General features: G+C 42.4%; 1 protein-coding gene across 6 annotated transcripts in view; it reads right to left on the reverse strand.

The window, feature by feature from the left end:
• The window catches only part of NCOA2 (nuclear receptor coactivator 2), a 291,022-nt gene that overhangs the window by 17,226 nt on the left and 259,016 nt on the right, over window positions 1-14,780 (reverse strand). For all 6 annotated transcript variants that reach the window (XM_047074015.1, XM_047074020.1, XM_047074019.1 and 3 more), the window contains 4 exons: window positions 12,540-12,669; window positions 4,267-4,432; window positions 1,321-1,599; window positions 521-598 (listed from right to left, as the gene is read on the reverse strand). In XM_047074015.1, the coding sequence (XP_046929971.1) occupies window positions 521-598; window positions 1,321-1,599; window positions 4,267-4,432; window positions 12,540-12,669 (653 nt within the window). The remainder of the gene's footprint in view (window positions 1-520; window positions 599-1,320; window positions 1,600-4,266; window positions 4,433-12,539; window positions 12,670-14,780) is intronic.

Below are 14,780 nucleotides of genomic sequence, written 5' to 3' on the forward strand. Positions count from 1 at the left end.
TGCTAAAGAGCTGTCTAGTGTTCCTAAATGCAAGAGGCTGTGATGTACCTTATGGAGAAGGCACGTGTGGGGTGAGCTTCATTCAGGCAAGAGTCACAGCGCTGGTGTCTCTGAGTTCAAGGTAACAAATCGACAGTATTAAATAAGATTTCTTCAAATTGAAGCACATGTGAAACAAGGTTATGTACTGATAGACTGATGACCATGCTGGCACCAGAGGCTAGCAGGACCCTAACCCTGTATGTCTCCTGGGAGCAATGGTTCACTAGTCGCTAATTCAGTGTTTGCTGTAACTTCATAGAACACAACACAAGTGAATGACAAGAACTGACTGTACCTGGCAGTAAAAATGGAACTACAAAAGTGACAGGCTAGATGGACACCTGAATGACCTAACAGATCCATGGTGCTGGTCTGGGTCATATGACCTTGTAAGTAACTTTGCCTGGGATACTGACAAGGAAGAAATGACAGAGAAACTCAACATCCCATGAAATCTGACTGCTGGTCTGCTCCTTACCTGTGTTGGTACTCCAGGCCTCAGGGTCAAGTTCACATTTGAAACATTGCTGATTTGATTCATAAGTGGCTGGCGATTCTAAATGCGACAGAAGAATCAATACATTTTTTACACAATATATTTTAAATCATCTCTCTTGAGAAATCGCCCTCCCCAGTGTAACATCTGTATGCGTTAGATGCTGAAACCACATGGTTTGCAGCTGAATTCTTTGACAAAGCTAATTATCAGTGAGGTTTCGCATTGCTTATAACTGAGAAGACGTTGTGGACTGTTTACAGAAATCTGTCTAGCCTTGTTTCCCGAGAACACATTTTCTTGAGCTAACTAGGCACTCAGAAGGCAGCACTGCTCTGCCACCAGTCAGCTAACAGTGACAATTTCTGTCATGAGACAGGACTGAGGAAACGAGCTACTGTTGTCCAGAGTGCTCACACTGAGCTAGAAACCACCTTTAACTCATATGCACATTGCCCTGCACCATACAGCAGCCCCATTTTATAGACAGGAAAACTGAGGCTCAGAGAGCTCAAGGCTAGACCGTTAGCTCCAGACCTCAAGGCTAGACCGTTGTCCTGTTGGGCAACAGGACAGCTCCCCTGTGCTAGAGTGGAGTTAGTGGACGAGACAGAAGGGAAATCAGTAAGTAGAACAGAGCACGAGCTGTAGGGTCATCTTGGAAGGGACGGGATGAGCTTTCCGCCCTCCCCGAGGATACGACTGTTACGCCGCCCTCTCGCCTCAAGCTGCCCACTCCCCCGCGCCCTGGCCGCCTCTCCAGACGCCCACGAAGAGCACACCTGCTGTGCCTGGAGGCGATGCTGCAGCTGGAGTCGCAGCTGGTTTGGCTGGTTCTGCACCAGGCCTGTGGGCCTGAGGCCAGGTCTGGGCTGCATGCGGAGTGTGGCGTAGCTGGGCCGCTGTCCCATGGTATGGAAGTTCGGATCCTGCATGGGGTTATAGCTTCCCTGGGCCATCTGGGCCTGAGATGCATACTGCTGTGGGAAAACCGGGGTCTTCTGCTCCAGCATGATGTTGGATTCCTGACTGGAGAACTGTTCCGGATCGACTGCTTGGCTCTGAAGAGACAGCCCCAGATAACAAACAAATGAATACAACCGCTCTAAACAGCGGAGTTGATACAAGGTTATTTTCTCTGTCATATACTTGAAGCTCTTCACACTGTACTTACTATACAAAGGTACCTAGCGTGACTCCACTTTTCTTCCTAGAAAATATCTTTGTTCAATGGGTGTACTTATGTGAGGGAAGAAGCAGGGTCAGGCCTGACCCCCATCAACCCTTCTTCCAAGGGAAGGAGAACGAGGCCAGGACTATGGGACACTGCCTCCTCACTTCCCCATCAGAGACTGACCCGGACTGTAAAATGGAAATGTCCCCTGGGAGTGTTAAGTCTTTTCACTGATTCTTCATACTTGAAGCAATCATTTTAGTCAGACGACCACCCTGGTACCTCACTGGGGTCGGCAGTGTCGGGGCACCCGCCACCATCGTTCCCGTTTTGCAGATGAAAAAAGTGAGATCTGGAGACACGGAGGAAGTTGCGATAAGCCTTTCTGGCTGGTTCGGTAGTGGGTTCCAATCCAGTCTGTGATTTAGCACCTGAGCTCCTCGGCAGTGCGATACACTGCCTTTATTTAACTGCCTTCTGTGCTGCCGGAACTTCCTACAGTTTGCCACCATCTTATGAGCTACTGGACACATTTGCTGTGTTTGTCGTTCTTGACTTCTTATGGTTACCTGATCTATCTGGGTCAGAATGAAGCAGGTATAGAAAATCTACAACTTCTCCAAGGGGGAACACCTCACCCCCAAGTGGCCCTCGGTGTCTGTGTTTAGGGTGGAAACACATACTTGCTAATTCTATTCTCCTCTCCCTTCTACTTCTAGGGGTAATTGCTACAACCCTTCTGATATAAGGAGGGAAGGACCCAAGAGCAAAAATGTCTCTTAAGGCTTTCTCTAACATGGTCATGTCCTAGGCCTTCCTCAAACCAGTCTACCCAAGTTAGAGCAGGGGCCTGGAGCTGGCCATGATCCTTGGCTCACGTCAGCGTGGTCCTGAGGTCCACCCATGAGGCTCGGGCCTACTGCCCTCTCCAGCACAGTTTTAAGTATGTGGATGGAGCCTCCCCAGGGGACACCATTGATTACTGAATTACTGAACTCATTATTGAATTGAATAACTATACTCACGAAACTATCTTAGAACTTTAAATACCTGCCCATCTTCAACAGAGAAGAAATGAAATAATTTCCAGTTTTTAAAGAAGACACACAACTCTCACGTGCACAAATAAAGTCTATTTGTACTCTCCATTTCCCAAATCCACCGAAAAATGTTTCTATAATTCAGTTTAATAGGATGACATTATACTGACAATGGACTTGATGAGACAAAACAGAATACAAATGAATGAAAAAATGAAGGGGACTAAAAATATTAAATGATAAAAGGACACCAGTTTTGATAAAAATGATGCTACAAACAATCCCAATAACCACATTTTAAAAAAAATGTCACTTGGACAAAACTCGAGAACAATACTGAGTGCTGACTTCTAGCTACCACTTAAAGCAAAAGCAAACTAGCCACACAGGAAATATTTAAATTCCATTCTCCTTTCTCGATTTATTTCACATTATATCATGTAGCCTCTCGAGTCATTTCTTCCCATTCTGCTGTTCTTGATATGAATCGACAAGTCTTAACTCCCACTTCTGTCTGCTGAACTGTGGGAATTATGACAGTATGATTTCTAGGCTTTAGAGAAGCCTCCAATGACTTTGCATCACCTTTCTGACATCCTCCTGACACATCATGTGTCTAAGAGTATACTGGACGCTGGAAGCTACTGTTTAGCAGTAAGAAATAAAGATGATGAGCAAAGAGGAAGACAGTACTGAGACTGTGATAGCTTTTGTTTAGATTTTGTTTAGATTTGTTGTTCCTCTTTATAAAGTAAACCAGGATGCCTGCTTCCTTGCCTGCTTCCCACAAATTTAGCTGGGTAGCCAGACACAGAAAATACTGTTACCACATTCGAGACTATGTTTAAGCTGTTTATTATATTATTGCTATAAAGTAGCAATACTTTAAAGTAGAGAATTGCTTTAACAAACTATCAGAAGGAGGAAGCTTAAGAAGCACTTTCTTGTCTTCCCATTTACGTTTAAATATCCCCCCAAATTATTATGGGCTCAACCCACACAAAGGTCAAAAGGATTAATGAGCTCTAGCTACCTCTAAAATGACTTCTGCTAGCTTGTGTGCGAAGTATTCTTTTAGCACACTGGCTTCTTCTCACCAGCCCACAAATGTAAAGATGAATATGATCATCGTGGATGCCAACTGGGTTTTTAGCTGAAAGGGTTCTAGGTCATTGGGGCGGCAGTGTTTTGTTCTAGACTTCTCTGTTCTCTGCTCCTTGTGTGTCCCTCTACGTCATTAGGTGAGCTGGCCTTGACTTTCTGCCTTTCAGCTCAATAGCCTAAATTTAACGAAAGCTCATTTTCAGTGTTCTCCATCCTTGGGCAAACGTTTACGTGGGGGTACCAAGGAGGGCAAGAAAGAAAACAGAGCCAGCTTGTTAGGAGGTAAAGAAGTGCCCTAAGAAGCAGACCGCAGAGCATCTGTGAACCAAAGAAAACGGACGAGTCCGTGCCCTTGAGAGAGCTCAGCAACCCCCCCCCCCCCCCCCCCCCCGCCCCCAGCCCGTGCGCACCTGGCTGACCAGTTCGGGTATTCCGAGGGCTCGGTCAATCTCCTCCAGGCCATCGAAATTCCGCAAGGCTAAATAGAGCTGGTCCAGGAGAGCGCCTTCATCACTGGGCGACTCTGCTGCAGGATGTGGGCACAGCAGGTCGTCCGGAGAGCTGCCGAATGGCTGCCTGTGAAGACACAAACTTCACCGTGGGCCCCTGGAAAAGCCAGCTGGTCAGAGAACGCTTTCTTCCCTCAGGGACAAAAGGTGACCAACATCAACCACTGACTTCCGGGTCTGTGTAACACAACGCTCTACCAGCCAGAACAGAACAAAATGACAAGTCACAGTGACAGACACACTCTACTCAGTGCCAGTCGAGGCATCTAGTGTATGGTTTCGTCTTGCCTGCCCCCACTTTAAAGCTGGCAAAGCTGAGGCTCAGAGGGGTTAACCCACATGTCGCAGAGATCGCACAAGCAGACACTGCCAAGCCGTGATTCCTACACAGACGCGCGTGCTGCCAGGGCCCTCCTGATCGTTGCATTTCCACAAATCTACACGGATTTTTCAAGCGTAGGTATATATTCACTTTGCCCTGAAGTAATCAAAGGATTTTTCTGAACTTTGGTAGGAAAGACAAATTTCATTTAAACAGTCTTATTTCATACGTGGCTGTGATGACTCACCTGGGAGAGACTAGAGACCTATAAGAAGAAAAGCTGCATTAAGTTTTTTGAATTCAGCTGTCGCTAGACTAACTCTGGTCGGACTAATAGGAAACTTCTTAGTCATGCATAAGCAGGCCTTGCAAACATATTCATTAAGGCCCCCAGGAAGTGCGGCTCTTGGCCTTTCTGAGTCAACCAAAGTAGATCATGAATGTGCAGATTATATTATTATAAAAGGTCACAGGTGATATAATTGTAACACTAAACTCCAAACTCATGGTACATAAAACTCCTAAAATTTAAATTAAATGACAAGTTGTTCGTGGTGGGGGTTTGAAAAGTTTCTGAGTTACTTCAGTATCGAAAGGGAAAACGATACTTGTATTTTGCCAAAATGGTCTAATTAGTACTCTTAGAGTTACCATATGATGTTTTGGAGAAAAGAAAAGTTTACAAGTAAGTAAGTTCATTCTTAAGCAAGTGTGAATAGATCCATCAAGGGATGAAGTTATTTATCTAACCCAATTTAATATGCCATGCTTTCTAAAGACAGCTTGGCATGCCACTTTGGCCTAGGATCCCGAAATGCTGACTATGAAAGCCAACAATTGATTTCCAACATTTATAATCAGTGCATTAAAGAACAATTTATACTCTCCGTTTATCCCCAGTAACTTGTGAGGGAAATCACCTAATTGAATGCGCCCTTCATGACACTGCTCACCTGCCCTTCCTGGCCCTAAGCCTGCATCCCCGAGCCTCCCTTGCCGCGGGCTACTACCACAGGCCGAGCGCGTGCGCTGTGCGGCCACCCGGTTCCACTCAAATGGTCCTGCCTTGCTAAAGGTAGCTAACACTCTGAGACTCGTGCTCTGGTTTTTGGGGGGCCTTTTCTAACCTGCCTCTTCTCATCATTGCCTTGCTCCTCAGTAAGACATCGTTTCCTGGAAAAGTCTCCCTACTGCCCTTCCTGCTTCTCTGGCATCATGCTCTCCTGGAATTTAAGTTTTTAAACACAAATGTGATCAGATCAGTCTGCTGCTCCTACACTTAAGGAGTGGGAGGAAGGTGCAGTGTAGAAAAGCAGCAACAAGGAGGAGAGAAACAATAGAACCGCATATCACAGAAGCAAAGAGAGGAGGAAATTCTGCAGAGGAGTGACCAACATTTGGATGTGGTAAGTTTCACGAAAAGAGGTCGAGTCAGCCAAGAGTGGATGTTGTGTGTTTACCAAATCACTTATACCTGGGACCTCACTCCCCAAAGATGGTAGCTAGTTAAATGCATTAAAGTATTTTCTTGGTCTGCCTTATTCCCTAATTTTCAACTTCTGTTTCTTCGGAAGCTTCATTCCCACACCAAACACGACCTCCCCACCCAGACCCCTCTAGATCCCCACTGCTGACAGGCTAAGGTGAAATCTACTCTCTTAAATCTAGGAAGGCTGCTGGGTTCCGCCTGAACCCACACCCCCCAGTCTTGCATTGGACTGAAACCCAGCGTCAAAAGGAAAGGGAGGTACGGTCACCCTCCGCAAGACAACTCCACCGTAGGAAAGATACATCCAAAGCTTAAATTAAAAAAACAATTTCCAACATAAAAGAACCCATTTTTGTTACATGCTTTTCTTAATTAAAAAAAAAACAAACCTCAAAGCAATACATAACACAGACTGAAACGTCCAACAGTACCTCCAGCTTTCCTACTTTGGTCAGGGCTCTTCCTTGTCAGCTCAGGCTGAGGACTCTCAAAATAATTCCCTGCTTATAGCCTCTCTCCTATTCTCCTCAGACAATGCTGTTAGGTTCCTTTTCCAAAACAAATTTTGCTGGGATGACTCAAAAATTCTTATTTTAGCTCTCCAGGAAAATGTCTAAGTCCTTGGACAGGTGGTGGTGGTGGAATTTAAGGACGCACACACTTTGGTAAAGCCTAGTCTCTACAAACTCAATGTCCACAATTTCCCCGTGAGCCCCAGCCACCCTGGGCAATTGATCCTTTTCCAGAAGATGCCATCTATGCCACTCTAAGGCCAACACTTGTCATTCCATGCTTCGTCCTTTCTTTTCACTTAAAATCGATATTGGTATTGATGTTAAAATATCAACTTTAGACTGTACCAAGTGAGGAGATCTTAAGTCTCTTTGTTGGCCCAGTTCTTGAAACTGCATAGGCTCAGTAAGTTTCCAGTTGATGAAAATAAAGGGCTCCTGATCTAGCCAGGATATCGTACCTTATAATCAGAAAGATACATTGCATTGTGGTTGATATGATAAATTTGGGTATACCATGAGTTATATCACTTCCCTTAGAGATGTAATAATATGATTGGCTTATGGAAAAAATACCAACCCAGACTTCCAATCCCAACTTTATAAATGTCCCCCAACACAACGAAGAACTTATTCTCCTGCATTTTGGGCAATTACAAATAGAGTCACAATCTAGACAAGACAAGGACGAAATTCAGAGGAATAAAGGAAAGAATACACGCAGGCCATGGGCTGATGCGAAATGATTAAGTAACAAACTAGCAGAAGATAAAGCTATCATCAAAAGAAACCTCATTTCTTGAAATGTACGCTTTATGAACTACCAAAAAACGGTAAGGATGGAGACAAAATGGGGAATAAGGGCGCCTGGGTGGCTCAGTAGGTTGAGCGTCCAACTCTTGATTTTGGCTTAGATCCTGGGATTCAGCCTCGTACTGGGCTCATGCTGATAGCACAGAGCCTGCTTGGGATTCTCTCTCTCCCTCCCTCTCTGCCCCTCCTCCGCCCATGCATGCACACACACAATCTCTCTCTCAGAATAAACATTTTTTTTTTAAAGGGGAATAAGGTCAATTCTGAGCTCTTGTTTGAGAAACCATGACCATTATCATCACTTTTCACGTTATTTTCAAAATTCTGCAGAAAAGTAGCAGCTACTACATGATAAGAAATAGACAACAAAAGAAACTTTATTTAGATGCATTTCAAACAAAAGAAAACCAAATTAACTCAGATTTTGAACTTAATGTGAAAGCAAGTTTTTCATGGAGGGCAGCTACTGTATTTGAAGAGAAAGCCACTTTTATAAATCCGACAGAAATCTTCAAAAAATCCTTTATAAGTTTTGGGCTATATTTTATTTTACTTATTTTGATAAACATATCAAAGCATATTTGTTAAGTATGTCAATATATCTGCACTGACAGCACAGAGCTGTCACTCGATCCCACAAACTGTGAGATCATGACCTAAGCCGAAATCCGGAGTCGGACGTTCAACTGACTGAGCCACCCAGGGAGCCCTGGCTATATTTTAAACATCTTTTTTACATATGACATCGAGGAAAATAAAACTCAAAGGAACTACAGAAAATGCAAGTTCAACTATAAATAAATAAGAGAATTATGTTTGAGATTTAAGGGCTAACCTATAGTCTTCTGGAAATGTGTACTTAAACTAATGCTGGGTTCATAAAACATTAAAAACTTACCCCTAAGTAGGCAGTAAAACTATAAAATGTTAATGATGATACTTAGGGGAGTTAAAAAAAGGGGGGGGATGATAAAGCACTGTTTTTCTTTTCAAAAGAGAGACATAGTCAAAACCTTTGTTATCCATCACTTCTGAATTTCTATGACAATAAGATTACCATAAAGTTGGCCATAAATTTCTTCCAAACTGAATTATTTAAAATAAAAGATGGGGGGTAAGTGGCTGGAAAAGCTGAAATGACTTTAGAAGTGATGAACACACTCTATTTTGTCCACACAGTTCTCATACAAAGAAAACTGACACAGCGTAACCAGAGCAACGGCAGAACAGGGTTGGTGCCCAGACCCAGAAACTTGCACAGCAAACCGAACATGCTTACATGGTGACTGGGCTCCGTACAAACTCCGGAATTCCTCCATTTTTGTTTTAACAGAATGCTCATCTGTTTGGGCAACAGGGAAAATCCTAACTATGCGCCTAGTATTCTCTAGAAACTAATCTTTGACATTTCACCCCAAAACAACTATCAGATGCTGCATTTAACTACTGTACTACATTTCTATTATGTGCAAGTTTCCATGGAAATGGGTGGCTCTTTAACATATCAGATAAACATATTTAGAAACAGCTTAACACTCACGGATTCCATCAAATTAGACTCAAAGAACTGGGAGGACCCCGAAAAAGTACTGCTTCCGAGTTATTACTACAGTGGTTATTTGTGCGATGCTCTACTCCCAACAGACCCGGTGATGGAAGCTGCACGCTGCCTCGGTGGCTGGTCCGGTGAGAGCCACAGTGACTGCACGCGGTTCTTGCTCTGTCATCCTTCTCCTGCCTCATTTCTGCTCAGAGTGCAGGGGGAGGGCCAGAGATGCAGGCATCTTCTGGGTCTCTCTCAAAATGCAGAGCCCTGGGCCCCACCCAGACCCGCCTGTTAAGGAGACCCCAGACGTGATTCAGAGGCACCGCAGGCTTAAAAAAATACTAGTTTCTTCCCATGATGAAAGGAATACAGCTGGTAAGTGAGCCTCCTCCTTTATGGACTCGAGACGGTTAGTAAGCACTTTCCCCGGTCTTTTGTTTCAGTGAAATAACTAGCCCTTGACTTTTTCTCAGATGTCTTATTGCTGGGATCTTATTCATTTTCTGATACTTTGGGGTTTTTTTTTGTTTTGTTTTGTTTTTAAACTTCACTGAATCTTCTGAATCCTTTACTCTCCTTTAAGATAAGGGAAGGAAAACAGACAGGTATCATACCACGCTTCTAAGCTGTGCAAGGCCCACTATGATAAAAGCGTTACATCTCAGAGTAGGACTCACTCTGAAACCTGTAGTTTTAAAAAAACAAATAAGAAACTCTGAAAATGTACTCAACTCTTATGAAATTTCAAAAACCTTGCTGACTTTCATTATCTGTGAATTAGATAAGAATATTACATAACTTTAAACCAGAATAATCTAGGACAATAAACCAGGACAAAACACTCGGTCTGCAGTAGGGTCCTCATGGAGCCTTCAACCCCAGCTCTTTACATGTGGGCCTCAAGGCCGAATTGCTACAGCTTGTTTTCCAACAAGTTTACTTCCTGGAAAACACCGAGCACACCCTTTCAGTTCCCACACCGCCTTCTGGCTTAGGCTCCTATCTCTCTGCCTGGGGAGCTGCTTTGTTCACCCAACCAGCCAAGCAGGACCATCACTTAGGCCTCAAGTCTGCTTGCAGTTAGTGCACTGCTAAAAACGAGATTATGCAGACGACATAACTGTGACCTTGGCTTTGCAGGGAATAATGGAACTCTCAAAGAGGCAAACACAAAACAAAAACCACCTATGAGCTAAACCTTGAGCATCCCAAGCTACTGGTGATAGGTGTGTTTTTATCCACAGAGCAGTTACAAGAGCTGGGGCTCTGGACTGAACTGAGGGAATGTGGAATGGACCCCCCACCTCTGGCAGAGAGCACTGCAAATTTGCTTTTTTAAGAGAAGTTTCCTCAATTTCGACTCTAGATGTTTCACCAACCAAGATCAACTTAAGAACTCCCAATGCAAGATTACCAAAATACTCAGGGAAACAGGCCATCATGAGGGAGAGTCAATACTGGAGTTAGACCTCTATGAAACCTAGTTATCAGAATTATCAGATAAAGAAATTCAGAAAATAATGATGAATGTAATGCTTAAAGATATAAAGATGGAATCATGAAAATAAGCAAATAATGAGACTGAAAAGTAGACCTGGCAAATAAAACTTTTAGAAATAAAAAATGTAACTGGATTAAACATAGATGAAGAAGTAATTAATGAACTGGATAATAAATTAATTATCCTGATGTACTGAGAGACAAGGAGATAGAAAATACATGGATTAAGAAATATGGAGGGTAGGGGGCACCTGGGTGGCTCAGTTAGCTAAGCGTCCAACTTTAGCTCAGGTCATGATCTTGCTGAGTTTGTGAATTCAGGCCCTGCACCGGGCTCTGTGCTGACAGCTCAGAGCCTGGGGCCTGCTTCGGATTCTGTCTCCCTCTCTCTCTGTCCTTCCCCTGCTCACACTCTGTCTCTTTCTTTCTCTCAAAAATAAATATGTATATATATAAAAAAAATGGAGGGTAGAATTTTAAAAAAAATCCAGCGTAGAAAGAGAAAGTGTAATATGTCTAACCAGAATCTCAGAAGGAAAGAATAAAGAAAATGGAAAGGGACAGTACAAGAGATAATAACATGAAAAACATGAATCTACGGGGTAAAAACAAGTAAAACATGCCAAATACCAAGCAGTATAAATAAATCCACACCCAGACACACTGTAGTGAAAGTGCAACACATACAGTAAATACAAAGAATATTTCAAAAGCAACAAGAGAAAAGATCACCTACAAAGAAACAAAATTTGACATAATCAGAAGCAAAAAAAAACTTAAAACAAGATCACACACAATTTCCTTTTCCAAAAACCTTTTTTAATGGCTTAATGAAAAAGTCTGAATTTTTCAGAGCATGGTATTTAAGACGTTCTTTTTCTTTTTTCTTTCTTTCAAATTTGTATTTAAATTTAAATGTCAGTTAACATATAGTGTAGTATTGGTTTCAGGAGAATTCCGTGTTTCATCACTTATGCATGTAACACCCAATGCTCAGCCCAACAAGTGCCCTCCTTAATATCCATCACCCATTTAACCCATCTCTCCACCCACCTCCTCTCCAGCAACCGTCAGTTTGTTCTCTATCACTAACAGTCTGTTATGGTTTGTTTCCTTATCTCTTCCAACCCCCCCTTCCCAAATGTTCATCTGTTTTTGTTTCTTAGGTATTGAAAACCTTCTACAAATCTATTCAATTACTAATCTACTCTTCCTGCCAAATCTTCCCATACTGCCTTTACTGTATATTTTTTAAGTGGTAATATATATGTAACAGAAAACTAGACTATTCCCCGTTACCCTAAACATACCATGTTGTTCTGTAACATCCAGGCCCTGATTATGCTGCTTTTACCCACTGAGCTGGCTTCCTGCCATCTCTACCTCCTGAATTACACCTTTCCTTCAGGACTCTGAAGCCTTCCCCAGTCACCCCAGTTGGATGATCTCTTGTAATTTGTTTGATTTCTCTTATACCATTTATAGTACAGTACATACTACCTTATAGTTATTAATGTACATCTTTTATTTTCCAACTAAATTATAGCTTTTTAAAGGTATGCCCTAGAAGTAACTGATTTCTGGATTTCTCCCTCCCCTACCCCCTCACCTCCTGTCCAACAACTGACGATTATAGTCTGAATATGTGAAAACTGGTCAGGACCCAACTATTTAGAAGGAAAAGATTAATTTCTGGCAGAGGTCTAAAATAAGTTACCGGGGTGCCTGGGTGGTTCAGTCAGGTAAGTGGCCAACTCTTGATTTCGCTCAGGTCATGATCTCATGGCCGGTGGGATCGAGCCCTGAGTCGGGCTGTGCTGACAGCACAGAGCCTGCTTAGGATTCTCTCCCTCCTCTCTCTCTGCCCTTCCCCCGCTCATGTGAGTGCAGATGTGCCTGCTCTCTCAAAATAAATAGACATTTAAAAATAAAATAACTTCCAGAACTCATGAACCACTGTTCTCTTGGAGCTCCTGGGTACTCAGGACTCACCTGTTTTGGCTGGCGAAAGATGCCTGGTCTATAGGCAGGATGCTTTCAGGCCATGGGGCAGTCTGATTTGGGGGAGCTTGTTGTTGGCTATACTGCGGTCCCCCCATATTCATCTCTAATTCAGATGGCCCTAAAGAGAGAAGACAAAAATCAAAAAACTTTATAACCTGTAATCAAGAAAGTACCTATTTCTGCTATGTAATATATGGAGAAATATCTGGTTTATGGAAAATGAAACAGACAGATGTGGGTGCCTGGCTGGCTCAGCTGAAAGAGCATGTGACTCTTGATCTCAAGGTCATGAGTTTGAGTCCCAAGTTGGGTGCAGGGATTACTTAAATAAATAAATAAGTAAACCTAAAAAAAAAAAAAAAACAGATGTAATAATATTTAGGTGAAAATAGTAAGACCAAATTTAACAAAGGCAATAAACTTCAAGGCTTTTCACTCACTTTAGGGAACATATAGAGTGGCAGTTCTAAACTCTTGCAAAGAGAACCTTTTATATTCTTCAAGAAACAAGCTTTAGTTTATGTGGGTTATATCTGATTGACACTGTATGGGAAATTAACACTGGAAAGTAGAAAAAACAATTATTCCTTCATTTAAAAATCATTATAATAAATCCACTATACGTTAATATAAACAAGAGGTTGTTGTTGTTGTTGTTTTTCTTTTAAATAGGCTTCACACCCAGTGTGGAGCCCAGCACAGGGCCTGAACTCAATGACTGAGATCAAGACCTGAGCTGAGATCATGAGTTGGACACTTAACCGACTGAGCCACCCAGGTGCCCTGTAAACCAGATCTTTTAATGAAAAATGAAAAAAACCCTTTTACTGGTATTGTTAACATTAACATTTTTTTTAATGTTTATTTTTTATTTTATTTTTGAGAGAGAGAGACAGAGAGAGAGAGAGAGCGCGAGCAAGCAAGCACGCATGAGTGGGGGAAGGGCAGAGAAAGAGGGAAACACAGAATCCGAAGCAGGCTCCAGGCTCTGAGCTGTCAGTACAGAGCCTGACAAGAGGCTCGAAGTCACAAACTGTGAGATCATGACCTGAGCTGAAGTCAACCGACTGAGCCACCCAGGGGCCCCTTGTTTTACATCGTGAGGACTACTTTAATGTCCAGATTGACAGAGGAGAGCCAGAGCATCCTATGTGCTCCCACATTCCACCACACAGCATGTAACTATGAGAGAGGGGAGAGTGAAGAGGGCCGGTAGGGTCTCAGCATTATTATGGAAACAGTTTAGTCTTGTGGACCTCCTGAAAGGCTTGGGGTCCTGGATCATACTTTCAAGAAGTGCTAGATCACTTGTTCTTGAACTTTCATTCACTGTAATTCAGTTAGCTCTTCTAGAAGAAAGGGGGTAGAACAGAAAGAAGGCTCAGGCAGGTCAGATGTGCCCTTTCTTAGTTCTTTTTAGAGGTTTAAAGCTAACGGATGACATGAGATTTTTAATGATTTTATTGTTGTCATCATGTGTAGACCAGTCTTCTATTACAAGAGACAACTTTCTGTGGAGTTCATGGCTTTCTGAATTTATTAAAAATCAAAGAAATTCAGTTACACAATAAAGCTCAAAGGCCAGGTGAGGTGCCCTTCAATAAAGAAACATGGAGAAAAAAATTAAATTTCTGGATATGAGGGATTTATTAATTATTGTGTGTGTGTGTGTATGTGTGTGTGTGTGTGTGTGTGTGTGTGTGTGTGTTTAACTTTTCAAGTAATCTCTATACCCAACATGGGGCTTGTGACCCTAAGAGTCACATGCTCTAGTAACTAAGCCAGCCAGGTGCCCCTTAATTATGATATTTAAATGAATGAATCAATACATTAAAAATTTCCCAGCTGAATTCTGCATGAAAATCTGGTCATTTTCAGCATTTTTCTATAAAAGCCTTTCATAAATTATAGGAATTTATGTTTGGAAACCACTCATCAATTTGAAGTACATTCTCTGTAGAAAGGCTATCTGAATGTCACCTCTCAGAAACAATAAGCCAATATGTGCTGAGCAATTACATAACTAGGTAAGAAAGCGGATGCCAGAGGTAGGATGAGAATTCTGTGTTGTCTTGTCAAAACAATCCTGGTACCTTTCCGTTAATGATTTAGCTCTTACTCATTGTGCAATATTCTAAGTATATGAAAAAGTACATAAACATGAACTTATCCGAATTATGCTAATGTGCAAGATTTAGAAGAAGCTTAATATGTCAATGATTAAGAAAA

Source organism: Lynx rufus, unplaced genomic scaffold (assembly GCF_022079265.1).
Source record: "Lynx rufus isolate CCGP_SWC_20201006 ecotype Redwood Valley unplaced genomic scaffold, mLynRuf1.p SCAF_12, whole genome shotgun sequence".
NCBI classification, from domain to species: Eukaryota; Metazoa; Chordata; class Mammalia; order Carnivora; family Felidae; genus Lynx; species Lynx rufus.